General features: G+C 36.5%; 1 protein-coding gene across 2 annotated transcripts in view; it reads right to left on the bottom strand.

The window, feature by feature from the left end:
* The window catches only part of LOC136874182 (anillin), a 138,267-nt gene that overhangs the window by 79,360 nt on the left and 42,070 nt on the right, over positions 1-16,837 (bottom strand). For both annotated transcript variants that reach the window (XM_067147775.2, XM_067147774.2), the window contains exons 4-5: positions 14,442-14,621; positions 1,327-1,440 (exon numbers count right to left, since the gene is read on the bottom strand). In XM_067147775.2, the coding sequence (XP_067003876.2) occupies positions 1,327-1,440; positions 14,442-14,621 (294 nt within the window). The remainder of the gene's footprint in view (positions 1-1,326; positions 1,441-14,441; positions 14,622-16,837) is intronic.

Consider the following 16,837-nt stretch of genomic DNA (forward strand, 5'->3'; position numbering starts at 1 on the left):
TTTCACTTATATTGATTACATTTTACTATTTCAAACTCTCATCCCTCTACACGAAAGACACGCTCCAGATACCTGAGGTACATTGGAGTTAAACGGGTATATTCCTATCGTGTGTGTCCAGCCGAGCCTAATACTGAATTAACACTTTCTACACTGCTCACGTAAGTTGTGCTTGGTATGAGGATATTGGAGTTCTTTTGCTATATTCAGGTTTTTATTGAAAGATTTTGAAATTAATTGCTACCATGAAGGAACACTGCCTGGGTACAACAGCGAAGTACTGTAGATCATCTTGTTGCTGGAAACAGAACTGTGGTTGTTGCAAAGCTAAGAAAATGTTCAATCTGTTTGCCACCTGTGGGCATGTTCCTTGAACGGACTTCCGACTAGGGAAGTTTGAGTTTTCACAATCAGGAAAATCTGCTTACTAGACAAAAACCCACAACTCCACAAAGGAGTTGACTGACAGCCGTCAACATATGAAATGACATTCCACTTGCTACTGAAGACTTAAGACAGTGGAGCATGCGGATATTTGGTAAAATATCCGTCAGTAATTATGGGTGGATTAAGCTTAGATCCCACCATTTGCTTTGAAAGAAGCTTGAATCAGGCTCAGGATGTGGACATAGAAAAGCCGGCTATTTTTGTACTGTGCTTGCCTTATCCGTCATCAAAGTACGAAATATCTTGATCGGTGGATTGTTAGAGGCTTGCTATTTAGAGCAAGAGGCACCCTCCCTAGTCAGACATCAACCTTGCTATAAAATTTGGAAGTCTCATTCTGCAAAGTACAAAATATAGAAACACATTCCTAGGAACTTTCTACAAATAATTCATTTCCATCTAAGTTATACCCAAGAACGTAATTCCACCCCAGTAGAAAAAAGAAAGAAAACAGCATTAACAATTATAAATTTCCATGTTTTGATATTTTTAATTTCTATTGAAATTGTAACCTTGACTGTATTCCAGGTCTGAATTGTCAATCTCACTGGAGGGCAGATTATATATTTTTAAATATCTCTCTCTCTCTCTCTCTCTCTCTCTCTCTCTCTCTCTCTCTCTCTCTCTCTCATATATATATATCCCCCATCCCCTCACTAAGCATTATAAGCAGCCTGGTTCATTTAAATTGTGGAGTATATTGTGTTACTAAAACATCAGGGATTGTTTTTTAGTTTTCAAGACTGAGTAAGTTCATTGTATCACATTGTTTTATATGTGGTTAATTTGTTGTTCTTTTCTCTTAATACTTCAGGTTAAAATTAACCAAGTTCTATTGTAGTACCAAATAAAAACTTATAAAAATGTCTTCTTTAATACCTGTTGGAACAACTTCTGCAACGTCTTTTCCCTTTCTTGCTCTGGATTTTGTGGACGCCTTGCTGCAAATTCCTGAACCAAAAATGATGATTTTGATAAAGGAGACCTTATTTTCTGAAATGAGACCAAAAATATATTAGATAAATATATTAGATGATAGCTCTATAAAAATGTACTCAATACACCAGCAATATGAAGTACCGGGTATCAACTTGTAAGCAGTGTCCCACTCACTACCAAAAGCAGCATTTTAAAAATTTGTTTTTTATTCGTATCATTAGCTTCATACATAAAAATTAGAATGACAAAATAAAAAATACACTGAAACCTTGATATCTGAATCACACTGGGAGTTAAATTTTATTTAGAGTTAGCTAAATTTCGAGATAAAAGAACACCATTTTTGAGTATCATATGTATCTACGGGCTTATACTGAATACATTATTTTTAAAAGTATTTAAGAATAAGCAAACAAACAATTTTACGGCATTACTTTAATTATAACCCTTATTATGGTAACTTTTTAGAAGACAGGATGCAGAACATACAGTGGTGAAACAAGAAACATACCTCCGTTAACACCTTTGGAAAAAATCCGATAGTCTCTTCCGTTTGTTACTGTTAACCTTTCCCCCCTTTATGTTGAAACTTCTTGTCAATACCATGTAGCCGAAATTCATAAACGGAGCTTGCCATCCGCAACTTTGGGGATTGCTTTCGTTTGTGACAAGTAATTAATTCACACCTGAGAAACAGTGAGGCTTAGACGATTTTCCGATCATTAGGAGTTTTAGGTTTTCTGTACCCATCAAATTAGCTCCCTGCACTTGTTAAACTGTTCCTCACAAACCATAAATGCCATATTGCAAAGTTAATGTTGTACAAAATTCGAGTCAGAGTATTTTTTGCTTCAAGAGAGGAAACGTTTGCTTCGAGAAATCGATATATTCGTGTAACCAAATTTTGAGTAATAGAGAAATAAATGCACATGAATAACAGGCCAAACGGCCAGGAAATGTAAGTTACTTCGAGATACTGAAAATTCGAGTAATGGAGGTTTGAGATATCGAGGTTCGACTGTAGTTACGATGCATCAGCCCAAAGGTTGGCGACATCTGTGACGTTGAGGCTGGCAAGTTCTACATCAAGTACTGGTATGGATACAAGGGACAGTTTAATAGGTGCCAAGCCACGCATTTGGCACAGTTGCTCAAAGTGTGTCCTCTTCACAGAAAACCCACTTCTCTTGAATCTCCCAATTCCTACTTTAACCTATTTGTTGACTTCCCTCTAGTCAAATATTACATTTCTTTAAGTTTCACTTGCTTCAGGTGGTCTGCAAATTTAAAATTCCATGGTTCAACTCTCGTTTTTCTCTGATCTGCAGCTAAAAGAGTTGATGGGTGCATGTAACTGGTCCCGAACTTAAGCAGTTGGACTAGACAAAAGAGTGACCTGATTTGTTGGCTATATTTGTAGAAAATAGAACTCATAGAATTAGAGCAGGCGAAACTTTATCTGTCCCTGTAATAATTAAGAGGGCAATTCCTAAAGGCAGTATTATTGGACCTTAATGTTTTCATATATATCTATCAATGATATGAGTAAAGAAGTGGAATCAAAGATAAGGCTTTTTGCAGATGTTATTCTGTACAGAGTAATAAGTTACAAGATTGCGAGCAACTGCAAAATGACCTTGATAATCTTGTGAGATGGACAGAAGGCAATGGTATGATGATAAACGGGGTTAAAAGTCAAGTTGCGAGTTTCACAAAAAGGAAAAGTCCTGCATTGATGATGAGAAAGTTCCTTTTGGGGATTATTGTAAGTACCTAGGTGTTAATATAAGGAAAGATCTTCATTGTGGTCATTTATTCATCACATAAATATGATTGTACATAAAGGGTACAGATCTCTGCACATGGTTATGAGGGTATTTAGGGGTTGTAGTAAGGATGTAAAGGATAGGGCATGTAAGTCTCTGGTGAGACCCCAACTCGAGTATGGTTCCTGTGTATGGAACCCTCACCAGGGTGACTTGATCCAAAAACTGGAAAAATTCCAAAGGAAAGCAGCTCAGTTTGTTCTGGATGATTTCCGACAAAAGAGTAGCGCTACAAAAATCTTTCAAAGTTTGGGCTGGGAAGACTTGGGAGAAAGACGAGCTGCTCGACGAAGTGGTATGTTATAATGGTCATAAATAAAAAATAAGATAAACTACCTTTCCAATACTTATCAATCCTTATATTTAGGATACAATCATTACTACTGGTGTTATAATGTTCTCATTAGTGACAATCATTAACCGTATAATTAGTGTATAAGCTTCTAACATTTTCACATAATTAAGATAATAACCTACATTCATTTTGACGGAGGTTAAAATATATCAAATTACATAAGCTGATAATAAAGAAAAGAGCCTCCGTGACCCAGGCGGCATTGCGTCGGCCTCTCACCGCTGGATACCGTGGTTCAAATTCTGGTCACTCCACGTGAGATTTGTGCTGGATAAAGCTGAGGCAGGACAGGTTTCTCTCCGAGTACTCCGGTATTCAGTCATCTTTCATTCGAACAACACACTCCAATATCATTTCATTTCATTAATCATTCATTAATCATTGCCCTAGAGGAGTGTGACAGACTTCAGCAGCTGCCACATTTCCTAGCCTCTCTGCTAGAAGCCATTCCTGACCTGGTAGAATGACTGGCAACAGGCTGTGGATTTTCATTTTTCATTCATGATTCAATCACTAACAAACTGTTTTCCAATACTTTTAAAAATCATCTTTAGTTTTCGTTGAATGAAGTATGAGGTAAAATTAAAATAGTCTCAAGCTAAATCTCATTCTACTGCATAGAAAATGAGAGTCAGGTATGAAAAATCACTTAATAGTTAGTTGACAAGTGGAATAAATCACATCACAGAATTAATCACGTCTAAAACTGCATGTGTGTGTACAGGCAAGTATCCAAATTTCCTTTAATAATAAGTTAAAGCCAAAATAGGTGTCCGAGTTCCTACAAGAAAAAATTGAGCTGCTTTTCTTCGGAATTTTTCCAAGTTTTTGAATCAAGTAATCCTGCTAAGGGTCCCATACACTGGAACTATATTCTAGTTGGGGTCTTACCAGAGACTTACATGCCCTATCCTTTATATCCTTACTACAACCCCTAAATACCCTCAACCATGTGCAAAGATCTAGCAAAGAAGTCAGCTAAGGATAACATGATGGCAAGCATAATTGGCAGTCATACAAATTTTAGTGGAAAATGAAAGGGTATGTATAGGTACTTTAACTCAGAAACACGTTCCAAGAAGGACATTCCAGGGATCATTACTAAACAAAGGGAGTGTGTATATGGGGAACTTCAAAAGGTAGAAGTATTCAGTCAGCAGTATGTAAAGAATGTTGGTTACAAGGATAATGTCCAGAGAGAGGAGATGATTAATGCTAAAGAAGTATTAAAATTTGCATATGATAACAATGACATTTACAATAAGATACAAAAGTTGAAGAGTAAAAAAGCAGCTGGAATTGCTAAGATTTCTGGGGATATACTAAAGACAATGGGTTGGAATATAGTACCATATCTGAAGTACTTATTTGATTATTGTTTGCATGAAGGAACTATATCAAATGAATTGAGAGTTGTTATAGTAGCCCCTGAGTACAAAGGAAAGGATGATAGACAAAGGTGAAAATTACAGGCCAGCGAGTTTGACATGCATTGCATGTAAGTTTTGGGAAAGAATTCTTTTTGATTATATTAGACATATTTGCAAAATTAATAACTGGTTCAATAGAAGGCAGTTCGGGTTTAGGAAAGATTATTCCACTGAAGTTCAACTTTCAGGATTCCAGCAAAATATAGCAGATATCTCTGATTCAGAAGGTCAAATGGAATGTATCGCAATTGGCCTATCTAAGGCATTTGATAGGGTGGATCATGGGAGAATACTTGCAAAAATGAGTGCAATTCGACTAGACAAAAGAGTGACTGAATGGGCTGCTATATTTCTAGAAAATAGATCTCAGAGAATTAGAGTAGGCAAAACTGTATCTGTCCCTGTAATAATTAAGAAGAGAATTCCTGAAGGCAGTGTTATTGGACCTTTGTTTTCTTACATATATATATAAAAGATATGAGGAAAGTAGTGGAATCAGAGAAGGCTTTTTGTGGATGATGTTATTCTGTATAAAATAATAAAAATGTTACAAGATTGTGAGCAACTGAAAAATGACCTCTTATAGTGTGGTGAGATGGACAGCAGGCAATGGTATAGTCATCATCATCATCATCATCATCATCATCATCATCATCATCATCGGCACAACAGCCCTTTGTGGGCCTTTGCCTTCTGAAGTAGTTTTTCCCATTCTTTCCTGTAAGTGCATAGCTCCTCCAATTCTTGATTCCAATTATCTTTATATCCCCCATCACCCCTTCTTCCCACCTTAACTTTGGTCTGCCAACTTTTCTGGTTCCTTCTGGTACTGCATTAAATATCTTCTTTACCATTCTGTCATTAGAACGCAGCACATGTCCTGCCCACTCCAACCTTCTGATCTTTTTACAGTTAACAATGTTTGGTTCGTTATATAAATGACACAATTCATGATTATATCTTCTTCCCCACACACCATTTTCTTCCACTGGTCCAAAAATTTGCCTCAAAATCCTTCTTTCAAATATACTGAGCTGTCTCATCAGATTTTGAGAGTGTCCAGGTTTCAGCACCATATGTTAATACAGGCTTTACTAAAACTTTATACATCAGGACTTTAGTTTTCCTGAACAGCAGCTTAGACTTCAGATGTTTTCTGAGGCCATGATAGCACTTATTAGCAGACAGTACACATTTTTGGATTTCAGAACTAACATTGTTCTTGGAATTAACTTCTGATCCAAGGTAGGTAAAGCTACGCACAACATGAAACTTATACGAGCCAATTTCTATGAATGTAGATCCAATAGGGTAGTCTTTCTTGGTTATGGGCATGTACTTAGTTTTTCCCTTCATTAATCTGCAATCTTTCTTGCTGCTTTTTCGAGGCTTGTGAAAGCTTCTTTCAATGCTCTTGGTGTTCTTGCGATTAAATCAATATCATCTGCATATGCCAAAATTCGAACTGATTTATATAAGATGGTTCCCCTTATGTTGATACTTGCGTCTCTAACAACTTTCTCAGAAGCTATATTGACCAAAAGGCATGATAATGAATCTCCTTGGCTAACTCCGTTCTTTGTCATTACAGCACTTGATAACATATTCTGGATCTTAATTTGATTCCGAGTGTTTTCCATGGTAGCTTTCACAAGAGCAATCACTTTCTTAGGGATCTTGAACTCTTCCATTGCTACATAGAGATTACTTCTATCAATGCTGTCATAGACTGATCTGAAGTCAATGAAGAGATGGTATGTATCAATTCCAAATTCTTTACATTTTTCAAGTATCTGGCGAATTGTGAAGATCTGATCAATAGTAGATCTTCCTTGGCAAAATCCGCATTGATAGTCGCCAACCACACTTTCCACGTAAGGTACCAATCTGCTAAAGAGAATATTGGAACATATTTTATAAGCAATGGGTAATAAGTAAATACCTCTATAGTTAGAACACATCATGATATCACCTTTCTTATGTATCGGGCAGATGATACCTACATTCCATTCATCAGGGATTGTTTCAGCTACCCATATCTTGCCTACTAGTTTGTGAAAGTGTTTAACAAATTCTCTGCCAGCATTTTTCACAAGCTCTGATTGTATTAAATCCATTCCCGGGGTTTAGTTATTCTTTAACTTCTTAATGCCAAGCTCAACTTCCTCAGTAGTAGGTATCGGTACTTCTATGTCTGATTTTGTTGTATGTACAGAAGGTAAGGTTACTAGGTTATCACCTGGACTTTCATTCAACAGTTCATCAAAATATTGGGCCCATCTTTCTAGTATTGCTTCCTCACTGCCCAGTATTATACCATCTTTATCTCTACACAAACTTGTTCTAGGCTGGAAATCCTTACGACTTTTATTTAACTTCTGATAGAAAGCTCTCACATCATTCCTCCCTTTCAACCATTCTGTTTCTTCTAATCCTTTCCTCTAATACTGTCTTTTTCTTCTTTTGTCATCCCTTTTCTTCTCTTCTGGAAGTTCTATACTCTTCCACAGCTTTTTGGGTGATTCCTCTGTTGCATTCTCTTGTATGCTTCACTTTTTAAGGTTGTTGCTTGTGCACACTCTTCACCAAACCAATTGTTGTGCCAGACTCTCTCTCCCCTTCCTAAAACTTAATTTACAGTTTTTAATAGTGCATCTTTAAGATTATTCCAGATTTCATCAATACTCTCACTATTAGTTAAATCGGTCAGGGCCTCATTAAGCAAGCTAGCATATCTGAGAGCAGTTTCGGGCTCCTTCAGCCGAGCACTATTGAACTTTCTTGCATTGGTTCCATGTACCTTTCTTGCATTAGATATTCAGCTTCTAATAGTTGCTACCACAAGGTAGTGGTCAGAATCAATATTGCCCCCCCCCTATAACTTCTAACATCCGTCAAGTTAGAGAAGTGTCTTGCATCTATGGTATAGTGATAAACGGGGTTAAAAATCAGGTTGTGAGTTTCACAAATAAGAAAAGTCCTCTCAGTTTTAATTACTGCGTTGATGGGGTGAAAGTTCCTTATGGAGATACTGGAAGTACCTAGGTGTTAACATAAGGAAAGATCTTCATTGGGGTAATCACATAAATGGGATTGTAAATAAAGGGTACCGATCTCTGCACATGGTTATGAGGGTGTTCAGGGGTTGTAGTAAGGATGTAAATGAGAGTGCATATAAGTCTCTGGTAAGACCCCAACTAGAGTATGGTTCCAGTGTATGAGACCCTCACCAGGATTACCTGATTCAAGAACTGGAAAAAATCCAAAGAAAAGCAACTCGATTTGTTCTGGGTGATTTCCGACAAAAGAGTAGCGTTACAAAAATGTTGCAATGTGTGGGTTGGGAAGAATTGAGAGAAAGAAGAAGAGCTGCTCGACTAAGTGGTATGTGTGGTACAATTCCTATAGTTTTGCCAATTGCCACCTTTTCAATACAATAAAAATATGTTACAAACTTACATATACTTCATTCAAGAACTGGAGAAAATCCAAAGAAAAGCAACTTTTGAAAAGCAACTATTTGTTCTGGATGATTTCTGGCAAAAGAGTAGTGTTTCAATACTTGCAGCCTGATGGCCTTCATTTCTTGCTATGTCGTTGGTTCCACCGACAATAACTATTACATCTATAGAGTGATAAGTTACAAGATTGTGAGCAACTGCAACATGACCTCAAAAATGTTGTGAGATGGACAGCAGGCAATGGTATGTTGATAAACGGGGTTAAAAGTCAGGTTGTGAGTTTCACAAATAGGAAAAGTCCTCTCAGTTTTAATTACTGCATTGATGGGCTGAAAGTTCCTTTTGGGGATCATTGTAGGTATCTGGGTGTTAATATATGGAAAGATCTTCATTGGGGTAATCACATAAATGGGATTGTAAATAAAGGGTACAGATCTCTGCACATGGTTATGAGGGTGTTTAGGGGTTGTAGTAAGGATGTAAAGGAGAGGGCATACAAGTCTCTGGTAAGGCCCCAACTAGAGTATGGTTCCAGTGTATGGGACCCTCACCAGGATTACTTTATTCAAGAACTGGAGAAAATCCAAAGAAAAGCAATTATTTGTTCTGGGTGATTTCTGGCAAAAGAGTATTCAAAAGTGTTGCAAAGCTTGGGCTGGGAAGACTTGGGAGAAAGAAGACGAGCTGCTTGACTAAATATGGTATGTTCCGAGCTGTCAGTGGAGAGATTGCATGGAATGACATTAGTAAACGAATAAGTTTGAATGGTGTCTTTAAAAGTAGGAAAGATCACAATATGAAGATAAAGTTGGAATTCAAGAGGACAAATTGAGGCATATATTCATTTATAGGAAGGGGAGTTAGAGATAGGAATAACTTACCGAGGGAGATGTTCAATAAATTTCCAATTTCTTTGAAATCATTTAAGAAAAGGCTAGAAAAACAACAGAGAATTTGCCACCTGGGCAACTGCCCTAAATGCAGATCAGTAGTGACTGACTGATTGCTTGCTTGCTTGCTTGATAGTTTATAAACCCCCAGATGTAAGACACATATCTGTCTTTGCTTAGCCAAGTCAAATCCACTGCACAAAAATTACAATTATACTTGGAGATCTTAATACAAATCTGTTGACTGCCACAAATGACTCATTACATTTTAAAAATGTGTTTTATAGCTTAGACCTACACATCCTACCTCTAAATGCTACTAATCATCTTCATACAGTAAACTGGATGACTCACTCTTTGATTGACTTGATCATAACTAACAATCTTCAGAAAGTTTTAAATCACAGCCAGCTTGCAATGCCAGGTATTTCTACCCATGATCTAATATGTCTGCTATTCATTAAAGATTCCAAAATATGAAACTAAATATAAAACACACAGGGATGTAAAAAATCTGGAGAAGGAAGGAATATGACGCGAATCATATCTGCCATGGAACAATATTTTACACACTGATGATAGTGATGTAAAAAGAAAAATTATCTCATCTGGTGTTAGAAGTATATGACAGATTTGCTCCCAAGAAAGAGATCCGGGTAACTCAACCATTTTCTCCATGGTTGACTAGTGAGATTAAATCAGAAATGGCAAAGCGCAACTCATGGTACAGAAGTTTTAATTGACCGGGTAATGCTAATGACTTTGAAAATTACCGCGTTCTCTGCAACAGGGCTAAACAGTTCATCAGAAACAGTAAATATAAACACGTATGTCAAGTATTGAAATGCAAGAACTCGACAGAAATATGGAAACAATTACGATCGATGGGTATAGGTTGAAAGTTATTAAAGCAGGCGCTGAATGTATCCCTTGATTTAAAATTTACACTTCACTTTAGCCAAATCCATTGCAACAGCAAATAAATAATAATAATAATAATAATAATAATAATAATAATAATAATAATAATAATTTTTCTTCTATTCAAGATAAATTTGTATTTAAAGTTGGTATGAATGACGTAAAATGAGTTGTCTTCTCTCAGATCAAATGCTGCTGGACACGATGACATACCTTTGTCTTTCTACAAATATATCATTCATGCCATTCTGCCGATCATAACACACATTATTAACTACTGTTTGACCAAAGGAATTTTTCCTATGGCAACGAAGGATGCTCTTATCATCCCAATTCCAAAAAAGGATGCACCAAGTATTCCTTCAGATTACCGATCAGTTTCTATCCTACCCCTGTCTAAAGTGCTGGAACACCTGGTACATGAGCAAATCCTTACATACTTACATAAATATGTATTACTCTACTCTTACCAATCGGACTTTAAGAGAGAACATAGTACTATGAAAAGCTCTGCTGAAAGTTATAGATGACAGATACGCAATGGACAACAAACAAGTGACAATACTTGCTCTTTTAGATTTCAGTAGCGCATTTGATATTGTTGAACCAAGGTTGCTCCTTTCCAAATTACAGTCCTTAAACTTTAGCCAGAAAGAGCTGAAATTTTTCTATTCTTACCTCACAAACCGCCAACAGTGTGTCATTGCGAATAACAATAAATCAACATGACGAACAAATGTGGGATAGCGCATTAATATGACAACACTGTAGGGCTTGCGGATAGCTTGCAAGACTTTCCCTGAGAATGTCTTCTGTTAATGCTGTTGAAGGGTGGGTTGAAAGGGGCAACTAGGGAGGGGGTGGGACCAGGTCACTGACATCAAGGTCACTGCAGTCTGTACAAACAACACTTGTATTGTGACTAACCGTAGTCTAGGATATACTTCTGCCTACTCAACATATTTTCTCCACAAGTACTTCCAGGGCCACAATCACTTTCACTCACACACATACACACATTTACTTAAAACTACAACATTATGCCTTAATGAGCCCGTATCAGTAGTCACAAGGAAATAAAGAGATTAAGAAGGAAGTGCAGATTAGAAAGAAACAAAGTTAAGAATGGTTGTGGGAGTAAGGAGAGATAGAAGGAGCTCACTAGGAAATTGAATTCAACAACAACAACAACAACAACAAAAAAATCAGCTAAGGATAACATGGTGGCAAACATAATCGGGAGCCACATGAATTTTAGGGAGCAATGGAAGGGCATTCCTGGGATCATTAATAAACAAAGGGAGTGTGTATACGAGGACTCACAGATGGCAGAAGAATTCAATTAGCAATGTGTAAAGGTAGTTGGATATAAAGATTGTGTCTTGATAGAGAAGGTGACTAATAACAGTGAAATACTGAAATTTAAAAAGATACAAAAGTTGAAATCTAGAAAGGCAGTTGGGGTTGATCAAATGAATGGATGGTTGCAATAGTAGTCCCAGTGTACAAGGGAAAGTGTGACAAACAAAGCAGAAAATTATAGGCCAGTCAGTTTGACATGTGTAGTTTGTAAGCTCTGGGAAACCATTCTTTCTGATCATATTAGACATGTTTGCAAACCAACTGATTTGATGGAAGACAGTTTGTGTTTAGGAAAGGTTATTCCAGTGAAGTTCAACATGTAGGATTCCAGCAAGATATATCAGATATTTTATTTTCAGGTCAAATGGACTGTATCACTATTGTTCTATCCAAGGCTTTTGCTAAGGTAGATCATGGGAGATTACTGACAAAAATGAGGGCACTTGGACTAGATAAAAGAGTGGTTGAATGGGTTGCTACATTTCCAGAAAATAGAGAATTAGAGTAGGTAAAAGCATTATCTGATCCTGTAATGATTAAGAGGGGGGTCCCCACAAGGCAGTATTATTGGACCTTTGTTTTCTTATGATGTGAGAAGATTTGGAATCACAGATAAGGATCCATGGTATACTGTATAGAGTAGTAAATTAATTGCACGATTGTGAGCGACTGCAGGGGGACTTAAAACAGTGCAGTGAGATGGACAACAGACAATGGTATGAATGTAAATGGGATGTAAAGTCGAATTTCAGGTTTTACCTAGGAGAAAAGTCCTCTCACTTTTAATTATTGTGTTGATGGGGTGATAGTACCTCATGGAGAACAATGTTAGTACCTAAGTTTAAATACGGTAGAACACGGCTTAACCGAACTAATCTCAACCGAAACCTGCCTTAACCAAAAGGTTCTGGCAAAATTGTATTTTAACATTTTGTTTTACCCCTTTTTAGCTGACGATATTAGTAATTCTCCTGTTATATGTGCTGAGAGCTACTAGGCAAACCCTACTTTGACAATAGCAGTTCTGAGAATCGAATTACTGCAGATGATGGATTGAATGCATTGGAGGTATGATTAATTTCGAATTTTTATTAAAATACAATACCACACGCTTTAATTACAGTACTGTAATAAAATTACTGTATTACTGTATATGGTATTCAGTTCAGTAGTAAGAAAAATTGTTTCATTATATCAAATTGCTTTGCGCTTTGTTGAACAAAGCAATGTAGGGTTGATTAAAAAGTGGCGCGACATAGCTGCACGACAGCGCTGCACCAAGAAAATTCAGAAGAAAATCGCTGATTTTATACAATAAGCGACATTCTGTAAACATTTTAATGTTAATATACAGTATGCACCTTTGTTTAACAGAGTTTATGCAATTATTGTATTTCAACATTTAACTTCCATAAATATTTACCATGTGCGATCCGAAAAACTGCGTCAACCAAAATGGGTCTGCCCCCTTTATTTCGGATAAACGGGGTTCTACTGTATAAGGAATGATCTTCATTAATGAGGTTGTTAGATCTCTTCACATGGTTATGCGAGTATTTAGGGCAATGTAAGGATGTAAAGGAGAGGGGTTATAAGTCTAGTAAGACTGCAGTTGGAGTATGGTACCAGTATATGGGACCCCTCACCTGGACTACTTGATACGAGACCTGAAAAAAATTCGAAGGAAAGCAGCGCGATTTGCTCTGGGTGATTTCCGACAAAGGAGTAGTGTAACTAGACTGTTGCAAACTTTGGGCTGAGAAGATTTGGGTGTAAGGAGATGAGATGCACGACTATGTGGTATGTGATATAGATGTTAGTTCCCATAGGGAACCCAAAATATTTGTCCTGAATGTATTATAAATTTACTCGTTCAGGACAAATATTTCTGGTTCCCTATGGTAATTAACATTTATATCATCTGATGGCCAGGCAGGCATCAATTTTTGGTAATGAGACAAAGTCTCTCATAGTGCATTGGCACTGCCAGTAGCTCCAAGTAGCCTACACAGTGGCTTCCATGGTATCCACTAGCCATGCATCTTGGTAGGTGTGCTATATACCAACTGACGAGCCCAACTTACCACACTGGGGCAAAACGCTGGCAACCAGGAATGAGTTAGGTGGAAAATTTATAATGTCCAATAATGGACCATTTATATTGGTATGTGGTATGTTCCGAGCTGTCAGTGGCGAGATGCCGTGGAATGACATAAGTAGGAGAATAAGTTTGACTGGAGCTTTTAAAAGTAGGAAATATCATAATGTGAAGATAAAGTTGGAATTCATGAGGGCAAATTGCAGCAAATATTCATTTGTTGGACGAGAGTAAGGGATTGGAATAAATTATCAAGGGAAATGTTCGATAAATTTCTTTCGTTGAAAATATTATTAAAAAAAGCTACATAAACAATTATAAATAAATGTAAATATGAGGTAAACAACTGGTAGGGAAACTGGGCAACTGCCCTAGATGCAGATCATTGATTGATTTGATTTCATCCTGTACATCCTTAGTACAACTCTAAATGGCAAGCTCCCTGCATTAGCTTTGCTGCACTCCTATTCAGTTTCAATTACTGTACTACCATCCTGCAAGAACACACTTCCTGAATAGTTGAAGTAATCCCCTGTTCCAGTTTTGAATTCCCGACCAGACATTCCGACGTCTTAGATTCCTTCTTTACTGGCATTGGTTTAGTATGTGATCGTACCATACTCTCTGCACTTCTTTTCATGGCCCAAGGTCTTGTGTGAGCGAAATGTAATGAAGATAATACAAACACGTGTTAAAATGGCAAAGATCATACCTGTCTTGTTTGTCGCAGTAGTTTGCGGTAGTCGCTGACCGTGAGATACATTTCTTCTTTCACAGGTGGACGAACTGGGCTGAACCTGCAGGATTCCTCATTCTCACTTGAGAAAAGATTTTCATCCCCCAGAGCATCTTTCAGAAATCTATCAAGAATATATTGGGTCTCAGGAGAAATCTGAAAAAATTAGGAATCATTTAAAGATCGGACAAAAAAAATAATCATTGCGCATAGGGAAAACATCAACTCATCATTACAGAAATGTTTTACTTGAAGTAGTCTAGTGAATATTGTACAGTATGCAGCAAAACAAACAGAACTGAAATGGCGAACATGCTCTGTAGGCTACATGAAGGAAAGGTCAGAATATGGAGATAAATTTGGAATCAAGGGGACAAACTGGGGCTGATATTTGTTTATAGGAAGAGGAATTGGAAGCATTTACCTAGAGAAATGTTGCAGCAATTAACTGATAAATGTATGTATGTACTATCTGTGAAACTTTTAGTGACACGGAGGGAACTCAACTCTTGCAGCAGAACTGCCAACTGAATGGAACTGAAATCTGAATTGCATCGATAGTGTGATATGAATTTTCCAAACCTTTATATCTAAATCCTGCCAACAATTGCATCACAGATGCACACGTGTCTTTACAATATGCACACCTTTTAGTGATACATGCACACCCTAGTGCTGAATCAGTCGACCTCTGTTATCTTCAAGATTCATATTGGCTGTATATAGGATAATATCTTGTTTATTTCCACCTATTCAATACATTACAAGAAGTTGGCATTTATTTTAAAACATTATTCAGATGAGACATGTTTCGCCTCTCACTGTTAGGCATCTTCAGTCATTATCAAAAACCTTATTATTTTACCAGGCATCTGGTTAAAGATATTCAAAAATGTGCTTGATGATTATAAGAGAGGTAAGATTTACGTTAGTTATAAACATGTTCATGAAGTAACTAAAAATCCAATATATTGATAAAAACATATGTAGTTCTTTGTTGAATAGGACTTGTTTGATTCTACTATAGTAAGAGAAGGTGGCTTGAAGCCGTAGTCATTAATAGATGTCTAATACATAGTGGAAGGCATAAAATATCAGTTCTATGAGAATATACATTACATTCAAATGATACTAAAAACTAGTGGATTCAAAGGTAGTACATATAAAATGTTCAATAAAATAACTATTGATCTAATAAAATGATAAACACATATGTAGTTCTTTGTTAATTAGGACGTCGTAAGATTGTACGGCTTAAAGCCGTAGTCATGAATAGATGTCTAATACATAGTGGAAGGCATATGAAATCAGTTCAATGAGAATATATAATACAAACAATTGATACCTAAAAACTGGTAGATTCATAAGAGGTACATTTAAAAATGAAGGCGTCATGTGACTATAAAAGACAGCCATCAACTGTCTTTTATAGTCACATGACGCCTTCATTTTTAAATGTACCTCTTATGAATCTACCAGTTTTTAGGTATCGATTGTTTGTATTATATATTCTCATTGAACTGATTTCATATGCCTTCCACTATGTATTAGACATCTATTAATGACTACGGCTTTAAGCCGTACAATCTTACGACGTCCTAATTAACAAAGAACTACATATGTGTTTATCATTTTATTAGATCAATAGTTATTTCATTGAACATTTTATATGTACTACCTTTGAATCCACTAGTTTTTAGTATCATTTGAATGTAATGTATATTCTCATAGAACTGATATTTTATGCCTTCCACTATGTATTAGACATCTATTAATGACTACGGCTTCAAGCCACCTTCTCTTACTATAGTAGAATCAAACAAGTCCTATTCAACAAAGAACTACATATGTTTTTATCAATATATTGGATTTTTAGTTACTTCATGAACATGTTTATAACTAACGTAAATCTTACCTCTCTTATAATCATCAAACACATTTTTGAATATCTTTAACCAGATGCCTGGTAAAATAATAAGGTTTTTGATAATGACTGTAGATGCCTCACAGTGAGAGGCGAAACATGTCTCATCTGAATAATGTTTTTAAAATAAATGCCAACTTCTTGTAATGTATTGAATAGGTGGAAATAAACAAAAGATATTTTCCTATATACAGTTTATGAAACTTTCAATACGGATGAAAAATGATTTTCATCACTTGTAATGTTCATATTGGCAACCTTTAAAACACAATCTATGAATCGCTTATGCATCACTGTGCGACATCTGGCGTACACTTTACATACTAGTACTGTTGTTGATTACACAGCAAAGCCGAACTATAGAATTCATGCTAGGAACAAGATTCGCATTGAGAAATTTTATATAATGTTAAATAATGTATGTGTGACACAGTTGTTTGTGTAAGAT

This window comes from Anabrus simplex, chromosome 5 (genome assembly GCF_040414725.1).
Source record: "Anabrus simplex isolate iqAnaSimp1 chromosome 5, ASM4041472v1, whole genome shotgun sequence".
Classification (NCBI taxonomy): domain Eukaryota; kingdom Metazoa; phylum Arthropoda; class Insecta; order Orthoptera; family Tettigoniidae; genus Anabrus; species Anabrus simplex.